Source organism: Heptranchias perlo, chromosome 13 (genome assembly GCF_035084215.1).
Source record: "Heptranchias perlo isolate sHepPer1 chromosome 13, sHepPer1.hap1, whole genome shotgun sequence".
NCBI classification, from domain to species: domain Eukaryota; kingdom Metazoa; phylum Chordata; class Chondrichthyes; order Hexanchiformes; family Hexanchidae; genus Heptranchias; species Heptranchias perlo.
In genome coordinates, this window is record NC_090337.1 from 61,298,758 (window position 1) to 61,314,926 (window position 16,169).

General features: G+C 46.2%; 1 protein-coding gene across 1 annotated transcript in view; it reads left to right on the forward strand.

The window, feature by feature from the left end:
• Positions 1-16,169, forward strand: part of crocc2 (ciliary rootlet coiled-coil, rootletin family member 2) — a 274,117-nt gene that overhangs the window by 209,354 nt on the left and 48,594 nt on the right. The window contains exons 32-33 of the mRNA XM_067994800.1: positions 6,362-6,511; positions 12,566-12,766. Coding sequence (XP_067850901.1) covers positions 6,362-6,511; positions 12,566-12,766 — 351 coding nt within the window. The remainder of the gene's footprint in view (positions 1-6,361; positions 6,512-12,565; positions 12,767-16,169) is intronic.

The window sequence follows — 16,169 nt, forward strand, 5'->3', positions numbered from 1 at the left end:
AATGATCAATCCTTAAGCAATACTGGAGATCAGAAAATATTTCTGCACCCAGGCTGGTACCCAGGTGGAATATGCTCCCAGCAAAGACAGTTGATGCAGTGCTGATTAAAAACAAGAGCTGGAGAAGTATCTGACTGACAATGGGAACAAAAATCAAAGTACTTCAGATGCTAGAAATTAGAAAACAAAAACAGAAAAAGCTAAAACTACTCAGCAGGTCAGGCAGCATTTGTGGAGGAGCAGAATTCAGTCAATCCACATTTCGGTTACAAGACCCTTCCTCAGGACTGTCATTGAAAATGAGATTTGAAGTTATGGAAACACGCAGTGTCATCATCTGAATGGGGTGGGATGTGGGGGGGGGGGTGGTCACTATCATCTGTGGACAACATCAGGTCAGAGTTAAATAGTCGAGATGCTTGTTTACGTTTGCGGTTCAGGGAGTATTTGTACAGAGCTTTCCCTTAGATCAAATGGGTAGAGTAGAGTCCACAATCGGTTACATTGTACGTGGGCTTTGTATAAAGGGCTCATGGGTCTTTTCATGCTCCATACTTTATCCTGATGAGAAGTACTGATCAGGAATCAAAGTGATACAATTTATAAGAGCAGTGTTCCATTTGGTTGGCAGTTGTCCTATTGATTGGCTTTGTTTTAGGGTGCACTAATAGTCTGAGACCAATGGCGATAAAGTACAGTGTATAACTGGCAAGACTGGAGTTATACTGCACCTGCCCCGCTTTCCCTACTGGCAGTGGGAACTTTCTCAGAACAATAAAAAGACTTCATTTATAATTTTTAAAGGACCCGGGAGATCTTGTTATTCCTGTCCTATAATTCTGCTCCACACTTGACTTCTTTGAAGTTGTATTTCTTTCTGTCATTAGGCTTCGATTGTGTCACCCGTGGCAGTAGCACTCTCGCCTCTGAGTCAGAAGGTCGTAGGTTCATCCCCCACTCCACAGAGGTTTGAGCACAAAATCTAGGTTGACACTCCAGTGCAGTACTGAGGGAGTGCTGCACTATCGGAGGCACCATCTTTCAGATGAGATGTTAAACCGAGGCCCCATCTGCCCTCTCAGATGCACTATTTTGGAAAAGAGGAGGGGAGTTCTCCCCGGTGTCCTGGTCAATATTTATCCCTCAACCAATAAATTATCTGGTCATTACCTCAGTGCTATTTGTGGGACCTTGCTGTGTGCAAATTGGCTGCCGCATTTCCCTACATTAGAACAGTGACTACACTCCAAAAGGACTTAATTGGTTGTAAAGCGGTTGAGGACTACCTGAGGCCGTGAAAGGCGCTATATAAATACAAGTTCTCTTTCTAGACGCTTGTGGGATAGCACCAGGAAGAAAATGACCACAAAGTCTCCAGATTGTTACAAAAACTCAACTGGTTCGCTGATGTCCTTCAGGGAAGGGAATCTGCAACCTCCTACCCCGTCTGGCCTAAATGTAGCTCCAGCCCCAGACTATCTGGTTGACTTAAGCCACTCAGTTACCAAGGCAACTAGGAATGGGCAATGCCTTAACAGTGCTGCCCACAAAATCACCCTCTTGGATGCTGTGCTATGCATGTACATGGGAGAATGGCGCTTAACGTTTTAATGTTGTGCACCAATGGAAACCTTAGCCCAATAATGACCGCAGACTGTGCTCCACATTATATGGGAGGGTGGAGGGGTCCGTGTTCTTCTGAAAAGACAGGTTTTCTGAACCCATTTATGTTCATGCCAGCAGCTCGTGCTTGGTTGTTCTCACCCAAGCAACAACTGCCATGTAAATTCCGTCGTGGAACTGACGTTTAAGCTCTCTAAAGACGAAGTCCCTACGTTTTCATCTGTGTTGTTTCAAACGGCAGCCGGTCTCTGAATAAAACATTATTTGAATTGGTTGCCGGGGTGGTGTGGGCAGAGCAGATAACGCTGACTGAATCCTAGACAGCAGCAGTCTCACATAGGGGATAGATTTTGACTTTGTGCAATAGTACAAAACGGGCGATAGCGAATCGGCAGCTAACCTCAATGGAAATAAAAATGGGGAGAGATGTAAAACAGGCTGCTGATTCGCTATCACCCATTTTACATTATCGCACAAAGTCACCCCCATAATTTCCTGAAAAATAACACTCACCCAGATACTTCCAGGTCAGTGATCTCATAGAATCATAGACTCTCACAGCACAGGGAACATCATGGGATCAACACCACCTGCACGTTCCCCTTCAAGTCACACACCATCCCGACTTGGAAATATATCGTCATTCCTCCATCGTCGCTGGGTCAAAATCCTGGAACTCCCTTCCTAACAGCACTGTGGGAGAACCTTCAGCACACGGACTGCAGCAGTTCAAGAAGGCGGCTCACCACCACCTTCTCAAGGGCAGTTAGGGATGGGCAATAAATGCTGGCCTTGCCAGCGATGCCCACATCCCATGAATGAATAAAAAAAAGGAGACCATTTGGCCCTTTGTGCCTGTACCGGCTCTTTGAAAGAGCTGTCCAATTTAGTCCCACACCTCAGCTTTTTCCCCATAATCCTGCAAATTAGTCCTCTTCAAGTACATGTCCAGTTGCCTTTTAAAAGTTCCAATGGAGTCTGCTTCCATCACCCTTTTATGTAGTGCGTTCCAGAACTTAACAACCATCCATGTAAAAAAATTCTCCTCATTTCCCCTCTAGTTCTTTTGCCAGTTATTTTAAATCTATAACCTCTGGTTACCAGCCCACTTGTCAGAGGGAACAGTTTCTCTCTATCTACTTTATCAAAACCCCTCATAATTCCGAATACCTCTATTAAATCTCCTCTTAACCTTCTCTGCTCCCAGGAGAACAATCCCAGCTTCTTCAATCTCGCCACATAACTGATTTCACAATTCTTCCATCCCAACGGACTATTCCCATTCTCCAACCTTAAAAAAAACTAGAATTGAACTTAAACCATCAGCAGTGGTTGATGTAACATTGTGCTGTCCCTCAGAGTGGGTTAGGAGGTTGTCAACCACGAATCTCCATGCTGTGCCCTGTCCATCTTGGCCACGCTGTTGGGGAAGCACCAAGCCGTTGGTCAGTTTCTTGCCATAGGGATGGAGAGAAAATCGTGTTGAGTTATCCTGGACTCCAACTGCTCACAGCTTAATGGAGCCTTCTGAGCTGCAGATGACGCAGAGGCCTCAGGGCAAGAGAAGCGCATTAATTTTCACATGGAAAATAAGTGAGTGCAATAGTTAAATAACGTTTTAGAACCTTCCAGAAAAAGCCAGTCTTGTTCCTCAGCTACCAAGCTTATCCCTGTTTGGCAGCTACCCATGTGGATCCTGTCAGTAATGCTCAAACAGGCGGACAGAAACTCTTTCTAGAAACATCTTTGTTTCCAGGCTCCTGGTACTAATTGTGTCTCTGTGCTAGCACCAAAGCAAATCCAATTCTTCTTGGGTATTTTGACATGGCTGATCGCCAGATTCAGAGCTACAAGTTTAGGGAAGACCCAAAAGCTGAGGAATGGAAAAACCAGCTGCATCCAATTACTCTCGTGACCCTGCAGAACCTTCGCTGAATGTGTTGAGCATGAAGATAACTAACTTTGTGCAAAATCCCACAATACGCCTTGAGTTTGAGCATTACGTTCTCAACACTTAGGGATGTTTCAACGTGCTAAGAGGGCTCACATAGTGCGCCATCTCTCTGTGATGATAACTCTTAAATCTGGGCTTAAAAACCCCTCTCTATAATAAGGCAAGCTTGCAAATAAATTCATTACATTTATCCCTCCATCTCCCAATTTTCAGTGGCTCATCCCTCCATCTCTGATCCTCCAGTGTGTCTGTCCCTCCATCTTTGATCCTCCAGTGTGTTCATCCCTCCATCTCTGATCCTCTAGTGTATTTGTCCCTCCATCTCTGATCCTTCAGTGTGTCTGTCCCTCCATCTCTGATCCTCCAGTGTATTCATCCCTCCATCTCTGATCCTCCAGTGTGTCCGTCCCTCCATCTCTGATCCTCCAGTGTGTCCGTCCTCCATCTCTGATCCTCCAGTATGTTCTTCCCTCCATCTCTAATCCTTCAGTGTGTCTGTCTCTCCATCTCTGATCCTTCAGTGTATCTGTCCCTCCATCTCTGTCCCTTCAGTGTGTCTGTCCCTCCATCTCTGATCCTTCAGTGTGTCTGTCCCTCCATCTCTGATCCTTCAGTGTATCTGTCTCTCCATCTCTGTCCCTTCAATGTGTCTGTCCTTCCATCTCGGATCTTTCAGTGTGTCTGTCCTTCCATCTCGGATCTTTCAGTGTGTCTGTCCCTCCATCTCGGATCTTTCAGTGTGTCTGTCCCTCCATCTCTGATACTTTTTGTTCTTTTCCCTATTGTACGTCATCCACCCTGTTCTGTTGTAACACTTCCTTACCCCAGAGTAGCTCCTCATTTGTACCAAAGGTTAAAAAAAAGCCTCACCAGGCAGTGTTAACCTTTATTTTCTGCCCTAGCTTGTGACCTCAGGAATAAATTTGAGCTTCAATCAAGCACAATCGAGTTGTGAAATAATTATTGAGATTACTGCACATGTTCATGCCCAACTTATACACGCATAGATGATGTCAGATAGGGACTGTCAGAGACTCAGCTTTAATGGAAAATGCCTTTAGTCTGCAAGGGGAAATTATTCCAAAGGGGGACGAGAAAGGGGTTATGGAGGGAGTGCAATAATAACAATACCTAGAGCCTTCTGAAGTGTGGATAGACAGCAGCATAAGGCGCAATCTGACTGCGTGGTGTCTGTGACATTGTGCAAAGCTGAGGCTGACTCCTCTGGTGCTGTTATCTCTGCTCGGACCAGGAGAGAGCTTTTTGTGTGTTTGGTTTGGCAGAGGGCCAGTATACCCAGCGTTGTAGTAATCCTAACAGTGTTTGTTTAATAGAGAACTGCATCAGAGGCGTGAGTGGGAAGGGGGGGAACTTTGGTTTGGAAAGCAGTTGCCACCTTTCAATCAAATAGTTCCATCGTAACTCCACTATTGCTGAATTGCGTGCAGGAAACCAGACACCAACTTTTCTATCCCTGTGTTGTATTTAGCAGGAAGCTCTTAACATGGCAAAGGAAATCTCAGCACAATAGAGATGCAGATCTTTGCACAGCAATGGAAGCTCTTGGTGCAGGGCAGCTCAGGAAGGTCTCTTTCCAGCTCAGGGTGTTTTTGATGTAATGCAGGAGACTCTTGATGCGAGGTGATGTGAGTTTAGAATTCACTGTTAGCGATTGTTACAAATTTTCAGGCTTTTACAGTTCGGGTTCAGCTTCAGTGATCACTCCCACGAGCAGACCTCAAGTCCCCTAAGATCTGGAGTGTACCTTTTACTGCCCTACGGCTAGTTAAGTGATAGCATAATCCGAGGATCAACTTAGAATCCTTGCTGTGTGCACTGGCTACTGTAATCTTGTATGTACCACTTTGTGGATTCTCCTGTCTTCACAAAAGGCAGACTGAAAAGCATTATAGCGGGACGAGGCACAAATGCAAACCAACAAATTGGTTTATTTTGCATGAAATACATGATTGAACAGAATACAGTTTTCACAGTGAGATCTGTCACTTCCCTCAATTTCTCTTTCCATGAAAAAAGATGAGATTTTACTGACAAGCCTACTTTCAAGCTAGTTATTCCCAAATTAACTGGTCCTAATTTCTGTTACAGGCTACCGGTATTCACTCTACCATTCTGATGTCTCTAATTAAGAGATAAGAGGGAGAAAGTCAGTCCCTTTAAGACCATGAGGTCAGGGAGGGGATTGACCCACTGAACTGTCAATCACCAAGGACTCAGTGATGGACGAGACTGCCGATGTTCATTTGCCACTGCTATGTTCTGAAGGACTGAACTGGCTGGACCTCTTTTCTCTGGAAAAGAGGAGGCTGAGGGGTGGTCTTTAACATTAGGAAGGGGTTTGGTAGGGTCGACTTAGAGAAGATGTTTCCACTTGCAGAGGAGTTCAAAACTAGGTGTCATAAATATAAGATAGTCACTAATAAATCCAATAATGAATTCAGGATGAACTTCTTTACCTAGAGAGTGGTGAGAATGTGGAATTTGCTACTACTTTGAGTAGTAGAGGTGAATAGCATAGATGCATTTAAGGGGATGCTAGATAAGTACATCAGGGAGAAAGGAATAGAAGGATATGCTGATAGGGTTCGATGAAATAGGGTGGAAAGAGGCTCATGTGGAGCATAAACACCGGCATAGACCATTTGGACCGAATGGCCTGTTTCTGTGCTATAAATTCTATGTAATTCTATGTAATGTTCAAGTGCGCACGCGCTTCACCTGCCTTTTGAGAGTGTTATTTATTTGTTTGTGTCTTTGCCGCAGGAGCGGCTGGACTCCATCCGCCAGGGGCTCTCGGACACTAAGAAGAAGAACCACGCCTTGGTAGAACGGGTGCAGTTGATGCAGAACACGCATGCGGACCTGGAGCTGAGACGCTTGGAGCTGGAAGGACAGAACCGGCAACTGCAGGAGGTAAGTGACAGAAACTGGGGGCGTTACTGGTACAGAAGGCTGAGTTTGCTCAGTACAAGAGTCAGACTTTCATCCTCATTTGAAGAGCGAGTGGCACCATCAATAAATCAAGCAGCAAAAATAATGATCACTTTCCTGATCAATCTTTGGATTGATTGCGGTTGTTGTCCTCTCCTTCCCTGAAGATGCTCACTCAGCCTGGGGTCTGATTCGTTGGATACCAGCCATCCTCCGGTACCTTGCATTGTTTGGGCCCTCGTCACGGCCTGGACAGTTGGCAGGCATGACGTTGAGAGCAGCACAGTCAAGCCCGATCCTCTGCTCGACTGGCATCCACACTTGCACTTTCCAGCAAGAAGCACTGGATAATGTTTGGGAGCAGGAATCCTGCCTGACTTTTGTCCCCCCACCCCCCCGCCCTAGCTCAAGGATACTGAGACTAACTGTAGCACCTGAACCGCTGCCTCAGTTGAGATCAGTTAACTTAGCACAATCTGAAGATCAAACCTGAAAACTCCCTAGTTTGTATAGCTGAGTACCACTCTGGGCAGTGCATTCACCCACTGAGATATCAGGGGAGCTGGATTTGCTTTCAATTTATTTGATTATATGAAAGATGCATCATCAAGGAAGAAGCAGCTGTTGATGCTAGGGAGCTGGATTACCGTAAACGTCTTTTAACATCATGAGCTCCATCCCAATGTCATTGGTGTTTAAAATGGATAGTCAGAATATTGCAACATGTGAAAGTTGAGGCCATCACTTTGTAATGCTTTGAGTTCAGGAATGGTGAGTCTACTTCAAGGCGAGTGGGACTGGGATTTTGAGTTTTCCACCAATGCTCTTTTTACTGTGACTCTAAACTAATTAGTTTCACTCTCTGCTGTCCACCTGAGGTAAAGTTTTGGGAATGAACAGGATTGGGAAGCTGAATGAGAAAATATTGGCTCTTCCAGCCTGGGCTCTGCCAGAGCTTCCTGGAAATTCAGCCACAGGGCGGACCTGATTGTTCTGTTTTGACTGGATTCTGTTGGAATGCTCCAGTAAATACTGCTCAATGTTTTCATTAATCAACCAGGATGCATCCTTTCATTAAAATTCCTTCAACTGCAATTGTTGTCATCTTTCATATCAGACCTTGGATTTTGGATGTTTTCCAACAATTCCGCCTCACCCATGCAGACACAATACCGGGCTCATCCTTCGCCTAGAGGAGGAGAAATTGGATCAGGCCCAACTTAGGAACAGATTTGACTCTCTTCCCCCAGTCCTTAGAGTCCGTCTGAGAATCACGCAGCGTGGAGTGACCTCAGACTGATGACTGGGTCTTCTCATACATGTCCTCTTGGTTCCAATTGTTCCCATTTACCAAAACAGTTCTACTTTTTGATGTACTGCAGCACACGTTATATTAAAACAAGGCTGTGAGCTGATGCCAATGCTTAAATGCTTCAGTGAAATGTGATACATTGCAACACTGAATATGAGCCCAGGTCTGGCTCTTAGTGCTGGTGGATGGGATCCAGTACAAGATGGCAACATCCTGTTTGAAGCTTCCAGTTGATCCAATCATGCAGCCAAAGCTTGTCGTTGGTAATCCTTTCAAGTTCCCATTGGAAAACCGCTTCCATTCATATTTAGTGGTGCTCCAGGCATGCTAACCTGTGCCTCATTGAGTGATCAAAGTTCATTGGTAGAGCTGAATAGGTGATGAGGGTTAAATTCGATAATCCCCGAATCCGGGCGTGGGGGCGCGGTGCGCGATTAACCTGGTCGTTGCAAAGCAGGCAGCACGTGAGATTTGTGCTGCCTGGTCATTTACCTGATTCCGTCGAGCAGCCAGGTCTGGCTGTACTGTTGAATGGCTTCTCACCAGCAGGGGGGCCCCGATACCGAATGAGTGGCTCGCACCTCTTAAAAGCAGCCTACACCTCTTATTTGCAAAATATAAGATACAGGTCTGCAAGGAGACTGAAAGGAGATCAGACATCGCTTACGTAAAATACTCACTCACCTTGACCAAAGGTACTAAGGGATATGGGACTAAGGCAGGTATATGGAGTTAGGTCACAGATAAACCATGATCTCATTGAATGGGGAACAGGCTCGAGGGGCTAAATGCCACAGCCACTTGCTGCCTCTTGTTATGCGCCACCTTCTCCTGGAAGAAAGCGGGACGTGTGTCGGTGGGTGTCCTGCAGGATGTTTGGATGATGTGCCTGTCATGTTTGAATAACTCCCGTCCCTATGTTTACAAACTGTTGAGTTATTTTAAAACATTGAATAAAGGTTGTGCACTACTAAATCCCACATCCTCCAATCTGTAAGCCAGACCTCACCAATCTGCCGATCTGAGTTTGTACCAGGCCTGCGAGAGAGCATGCACCAAGGTTCTCTGCTGATGCACTAGAGGCCTTGGTGCAAGGGGTGGACAGAAGGAGGGGCATCCTATATCTGCAGGGAGGCAAGAGGCCCTCCAGACATGCTGAAGAGGCAATGTGAGGCAGTAGGAGACAAAGTCAATGCCAGGTGCATAGCACCGTGAACGCAGATGCAGTGCAGGAAGAAGTTCAATGCTTTGACACGAGTGGTCAAGGTGAGTGAGGTCAACTGTCAAGTGGCATCTCCTACCAACTGCACCACTAAGTGCATCCACAGCACCACGCAGTCAGAAGCAATAATCCAGCAACTAACCTGTAAATCCTGCATGGTTCCTTTAAATAGCACTGGTGGGGGGTCCTCCAGGCCATCTACGACCCGTTCAGCTGTGCGTGGTTAAGACAGTGCGTTAGCTGGAGCGTTGAGTTCCAAAATCGTATCTGTCCCTTTAAATCAGCATTACACACTGATCTAACACATATTCTCCTTACTTTATATGGTACCGGCATTCGTTATCTGTGCGTGCACAAACGCCTTTACCGAGATGGCGTCAGGTGCATGTCATGCGAAAAGCGTGCGTCCGCATTCCGGATGCCATTTTGGGGCCTTAGGAGGCCGTGTAGTGCCTAAAAAACGGGCGCTACGCAGTCGAGTTTATAGCCCAATATTTCTAGACAGAGAACAAACTAGTAAAGTTAGCCCATAGTGAAAAAGAGTGAATGATGGACAACCTGCTACATTAAGGATGATTCAGAGGGAGCAGGTATTGCTGGACTGTGAATCTGCAGTGGATGGCATAGATGACAGATTATCCCAAAGTTCACAATTATTTGTAAAATGTAAAATAATCAGTAGGGGTAAGAACCACCAATTTGTTGAAGGAAATATATATTTACCCAGGTCTCAGACCCAGTGGATAGTAAAGGAAGAACTTGAATTTATATTGTATCTTTCACATCCTCAGGATGTCCCAAAGTGCTTCACAGCCAATTAATTACTTTTGAAGTGTAGTCACCGTTGTGTAGACAAACACGACAGCCAGTTTGTGCATTGCAAAGTCCCACAAAAACCGAGATGAATGACCAGTTAATCTATTTTCAGTATTGCTTAAGGTATAAATGTCAGCCAGGGCACCAGGCGAAACTCCACTGCTCTTCTTGTCACTCCGCTTGTTAAGAAAGGAGAGAGAGGGAAACCAGGGAATTATAGACCAGTTAGCCTAACATCTGTTGTGGGGAAAATGCTGGAGTCTATAATTAAGGATAGGGTGACTGAACACCTCGAGAATTTTCAGTTAATCAGAGAGAGCCAGCATGAATTTGTGAAAGGTAGGTTGTGCCTGACAAACCTGATTGAATTTTTTGAAGAGGTGACTAAAGTAATGGACAGGGGAATGTCAATGGATGTTATTTATATGGACTTCCAGAAGGCATTTGATAAGGTCCCACATAAGAGACTGTTAGCTAAGATAGAAGCCCATGGAACCGAGGGAAAAGTACGGATTTGGTTAGGAAGTTGGCTGAGCGAAAGGCGACAGAGTAGGGATAATGGGTAGGCACTCACATTGGCAGGAAGTGACTAGTGGAGTCCCGCAGGGATCTGTCTTGGGGCCTCAATTATTCACAAAATTTATTAACGACTTAGATGAAGGCATAGAAAGTCTCATATCTAAGTTTGCCGATGACACAAAGATTGGTGGCATTGTAAGCAGTGTAGATGAAAACATAAAATTACAAAGCGATATTGATAGATTAGGTGAATGGGCAAAACTGTGGCAAATGGAATTCAATGTAGACAAATGTGAGGTCATCCACTTTGGATCAAAAAAGGATAGAACAGGGTACTTTCTAAATGGTAAAAAGTAAAAAATAGTGGATGTCTAAATGGACCTAGCGGTTCAGGTACATCGATCATTGAAGTGTCATGAACAGGTGCAGAAAATAATCAAGAAGGCTAATGGAATGCTGGCCTTTATATCTAGAGGACTAGAGTATACAAAACCCTGGTTAGACCGCACCTGGAGTACTGTGAGCAGTTCTGGGCACCACACCTTCACAAGGACATGTTGGCCTTGGAGGGAGTACAGCGTAGGTTTACTAGAATGATACCCGGACTTCAAGGGTTAAGTTACAAGGAGAGATTACACAAATTGGGGTTGCTGCATTAGGGTTAGGGTTAGGGTTAGGGTTAGGTTAGGGTCTGGAGTTTCGAAGGTTAAGGGGTGATCTGATCGAAGTTTATAAGATATTAAGGGGAACGGATAGGGTGGATAGAGAGAAACTATTTCCACTGGTTGGGGATTCTAGGAGTAGGGGGCACAGTCTAAAAATTAGAGCCAGACCTTTCAGGAGCGAGATTAGAAAACATTTCTACACACGAAGGGTGGTAGAAGTTTGGAACTCTCTTCCGCTAAATTTAAATCTGAGATAGATAGCTTTTTGGCAACCAAAGGTATTAAGGGATATGGGCCAAAGGCGGGTATATGGAGCTAGATCACAGGTCAGCCATGATCTTATCAAATGGCGGAGGAGGCACGAGGGGCTGAATGGCCTATTCCTGTTCCTATGTTCTTTGAAAAGTGCTGTTGGGCGGGGCGGAGGGGTGTAGAATTTCAATGGGGGCTGTCTTGACTTTCCACCATAACTTCGGCAGAATATCGGCATTAACCCTGGAGACAGGGCATTAGCAGCCATTTACACCATTATTCCACTCCCTCAGTACTGCACTGAAGTGTCAGCCTAGATTACATGTTCAAGTCTCTGAAGTGGCACTTTAATGCATAACTCTCTGACACAGAGGCAAGAGTGCTATCACCAATCAAAGCCAACAGTACAAAGGAATTGGGAGCTCTCCCACCCTTTAATACACTACAGCTTGTGAGACTGAAGTCTGAAAGCGGGGACTGGGTTCTAGAGATATCCACATGTGCCTCACTCTCATCCCCATCATTAACTCTTGAAGATGGAGGTTTCTCCTTAGCTGACCAGGCAGGAGAGATCTGGGGATACTTGGTTCAATACCGTCACCACACGGACTGCAGCGGTTCAAGAAGGCGGCTCACCACCACCTTCTCGAGGGCAATTAGGGATGGGCAATAAATTCTGGCCTCGCCAGCGACGCCCACATCCCGTGAACGAATTTTAAAAAATATCGCCTATTGGAAAGTGGGACAAATGGCTATAAACCTGACATTTACTGTGCCCTACTGCCAATTCCTCCTGCAGTCTGAATATGGTTCTTGGATGGATTTCAGCAGATTAGTGACACCACTCTGGATGATGCGTGCATTTGTACATACACACATCATCACCTGTAGTATTCCCGTAGTATTCATTCCTACATAGTCTCATTACTAACCATTTCATCATCATCATCCCAAAATGCAATATTTAATCGATGGATAGCTACAATTTTAATGCGGCATCTTCACAAATTCAAATCAGAACAAAACATATATTTTCGTGTAAATCGATAAGACCTGGCCCGTTCTATACCAACACACAGCCTCTCATGGGTCAAAGTCTTGTTTCCAAAATACTGCACCATTAAGTCTGTGTTGGAGAGAGATTATTATTGCTTCTAGTTCTGGTTAAACTCTAGTTATAGATTTGTGAGTGCGGATCAGAGACAGGACCGTAACACCAATGGCTCTAACTCTCCATCCTCCGTCCCCAGGTGTTCCACCAGCGGCAGGAGAGCGAGGAGGGGGCCCTGAAGCACATCGAGAAGCTTCAACAAGAAAAACACATCTACCAGGAGCGAGTGAAAAGCTTGCAGAGAGCCGTCGCTCAGCTGGAGAACGAGAAACGAGAGCTTCAACGTTCAAAAGTCTGCCTCGAGAAGGACCGATCTGCCCTAAAAAAAACACTGGATAAGGTAAGGGGGTCACCAATCACTCTGTGAAATACACTCTGGACAGCAACGTTGACCTGCACTTGAAATAGTCAGAGCCACTATGACTGGAGGCCAGTTAACATCAGGTATCTGCCCATTATCAGTAAGTTAACCAGGGTTTTTCTTTTAAAACCCTTCCTGTGCCATGATCAGTAAGAAAGAAACCAGAGCATAAAAATTGTGACCTGCTTTTGGACTTGGAATTGGCAGCGGGGAGGAATCCGGGGTGGAACCTCTTTCTGCCGGGTTTCTGCTCTTTTCTGGCCTGATGGAGGTGAGGCGGGCGCTCCTATCGCCTGCCTCCCTTCCGTTGTGACACTACGGGGTGAATTTTCGCCTTTGCCACCTAGGCAGAGCGATCTGCCCACCCCTCGTGGAGCCCGCCCGATTTCCATTCCAGTGGAACGTCCTATGGGCAGGCGATCCGCTCTGCCAGATTATTGCCCAGACATTGAAGATGAAACTTTGCCCCTATATTTGGAGATAGGACTGGAGAGTTGCCGGACTCCCTCCCCCACCCCCAGTTCTGCCTAGCGCATGGTCAGTGGTAAATGCCTCACAAGGGCCATAGGTGTTGCCCACAATTCCATTTCCCCACAACAGTTACCTCAGAGAGATCGATTGCCATTAGAAACAGCAAAGGAAGAACTCAGAGGTGAAAGGCCAATCTGCCCTCCCCCCTTTGTTATTATGTAGGCAAACATGGTAGCCAATTTGCGCACAGCAAGATTCAACAAACAGCAAATAAGATAAAAGACCAGCAAGACTGTGTTTGGTGGTCTTGGTTGAGAGAAATTTTGGCCAGGAGACCGGGAGAACTCCCAGGCTCTTCTTCAAAAAGCACAAGCAACAGTTTAATGTCACATCTGAAAGGTGGCACCCCCGACAGAGCAACGCTCCCTTAGCACTGAACTTAAGTTGTGGGGGAGCCCAAAACTAGGGATCACAAATATAAGATACTCACTAATAAATCCAATAAGTTACTCAGGAGAAACTTCTTTACCCAGAGTGGTAAAATCTCGAATTTGTTACCATAAGGAGCAAATAGCATCGATGCTTTTAAGAGGCAGCTAGATAAACACATGAGGGAGAAAGGAATCTAAGGTTATACTCAGTATAGGGTTAGATGAAGTAAGGTGGGAGGAGGATCATGTGGAGCATAAACACCGGCACAGATCAGTTGGGCCAAATGGCCTGCTTGTGTGCTGTAAATTCTCTGTAAAGTTTCAGCTTGGATTATGAGCTCAAGTTCTGGAGTGGAGCTTTAACACCCCCGCACCCCCCCCCCCCCCCCCCCCCCGCCGCACAACCTTCTAACACTGAGGCGAAAGTGTTACCAACTGAGCCAAGCTGAATCTCGTAGAAATAAGCCCAATGAGATCAAAATCGCTATGAGATCAGGGGTCGATTTTCATATGTAGCATTAATCAGGCGGGACATGCCCACCTACTGGAGTCAGCATGGGGCCGGAACCATTTGTACGGCCTGCCCTCATTTAAAAGCTGCCAGCGCAAAATGCAGCCCTTATGAGTAGCTCACCAATCTAGTGGCGCAAAATCCGATTTTGATGGGCCTGCATCAACGCTTTAAAGGGGAGTGGTGGAAACATCAGGAGTGAAAAGGAGCAACTGTTCATGGTGGCAGGGAAATTTTTTGCAGCATTCAAAGCAGCAAGGAGGTCAGATATTGGAAACCTTTAAGGCTCAAAACACAAAAGTGACTGCAGTTAAAATGAATGTCGGACCTACTTCCTGCTTCCCCGGACGGCAGCTGAAGATACCTTTACAAAGTATGCTCAAAATGGCCACCTCCCAAGTTTGGTGGGCGGGAGTGGGAAACTGGTGGTAGCAAAGCACCCAAAGATGAAAATGGCATTGGGGGTCGTGACTAGGTCATCTGACCCCTATTTTCATTTATTCATGAAGCCTGTTTCCGGTGAGAGCTCTGGTGGCCTAAATTGAGGTCTGCCCGAAATTCATAATGGGCGAGCAACCAGAGATAAGACAGCGCTTCAATTTCCCATGTGATTTTCTACTGCCCCGTTTTTAGATGTAGAAGGGGGGGATTTGGGTCACGAAAATTGCCTCCAGAATTCTAAGGCCTCACTGGTGTTACCTACATTGCAACAGTGACTACACTTCAAAAAGAACTTCATTAGCTGTAAAGTTTTTTTTTATTCGTTCATGGGATGTGGGCGCCGCTGGCAAGGCCAGCATTTATTGCCCATCCCTAATTGCCCTTGAGGAGGTGGTGGTGAGCCGCCTTCTTGAACCGCTGCAGTCCGTGTGGTGATGGTTCTCCCACAGTGCTGTTAGGAAGGGAGTTCAAGGATTCTGACCCAGCAACGATGAAGGAACGGCGATATATTTCCAAGTCTGGATGGTGTGTGACTTGGAGGGGAACGTGCAGGTGGTGTTGTTCCTATGTGCCTGCTGCTCTTATCCTTCTAGGTGGTAGAGGTCGCGAGTTTGGGAGGTGCTGTCGAAGAAGCCTTGGCGAGTTGCTGCAGTGCATCCTGTGGATGGTACCCACTGCAGCCACAGTGCGCCGGTGATGAAGGGAGTGAATGTTTAGGGTGGTGTATGGGGTGCCAATCAAGCGGGCTGCTTTATTTTGGATGGTGTCGAGCTTCTTGAGTGTTGTTGGAGCTGCACTCATCCAAGCAAGTGGAGAGTATTCCATCACACTCCTGACTTGTGCCTTGCAGATGGTGGAAAGGCTTTGGGGAGTCAGGAGGTGAGTCACTCGCCACAGAATACCCAATCTCTGACCTGCTCTCATAGCCACAGTATTTATATGGCTGGTCCAGTTAAGTTTCTGGTCAATGGTGACCCTCAGGATGTTGATGGTGGGGGATTCGGCGATGGTAATGCCGTTGATTGTCAAGGGGAGGTGGTTAGACTCTCTCTTGTTGGAGATGGTCATTGCCTGACACTTACCTGGCGCGAATGTTACTTGCCACTTATGAGCCCAAGCCTGGATGTTGTCCAGGTCTTGCTACATGCGGGCTCGGACTGCTTCATTATCTGAGGGGTTGCGAATAGAACTGAACACTGTGCAATCATCAGCGACATCCCCATTTCTGACCTTATGATGGAGGGAAGGTCATTGATGAAGCAGCTGAAGATGGTTGGGCCTAGGACACTGCCCTGAGGAACTCCTGCAGCAATGTCCTGGGGCTGAGATGATTGGCCTCCAACAACCACTGCCACCTTCCTTTGTGCTAGGTATGACTCCAGCCACTGGAGAGTTTTCCCCCTGATTCCCATTGACTTCAGTTTTACTATGGCTTCTTGGTGCCACACTCGGTCAAATGCTGCCTTGATGTCAAGGGCAGTCACTCTCACCTCACCTCTGGAATTCTGCTCTTTTGTCCATGTTTGGA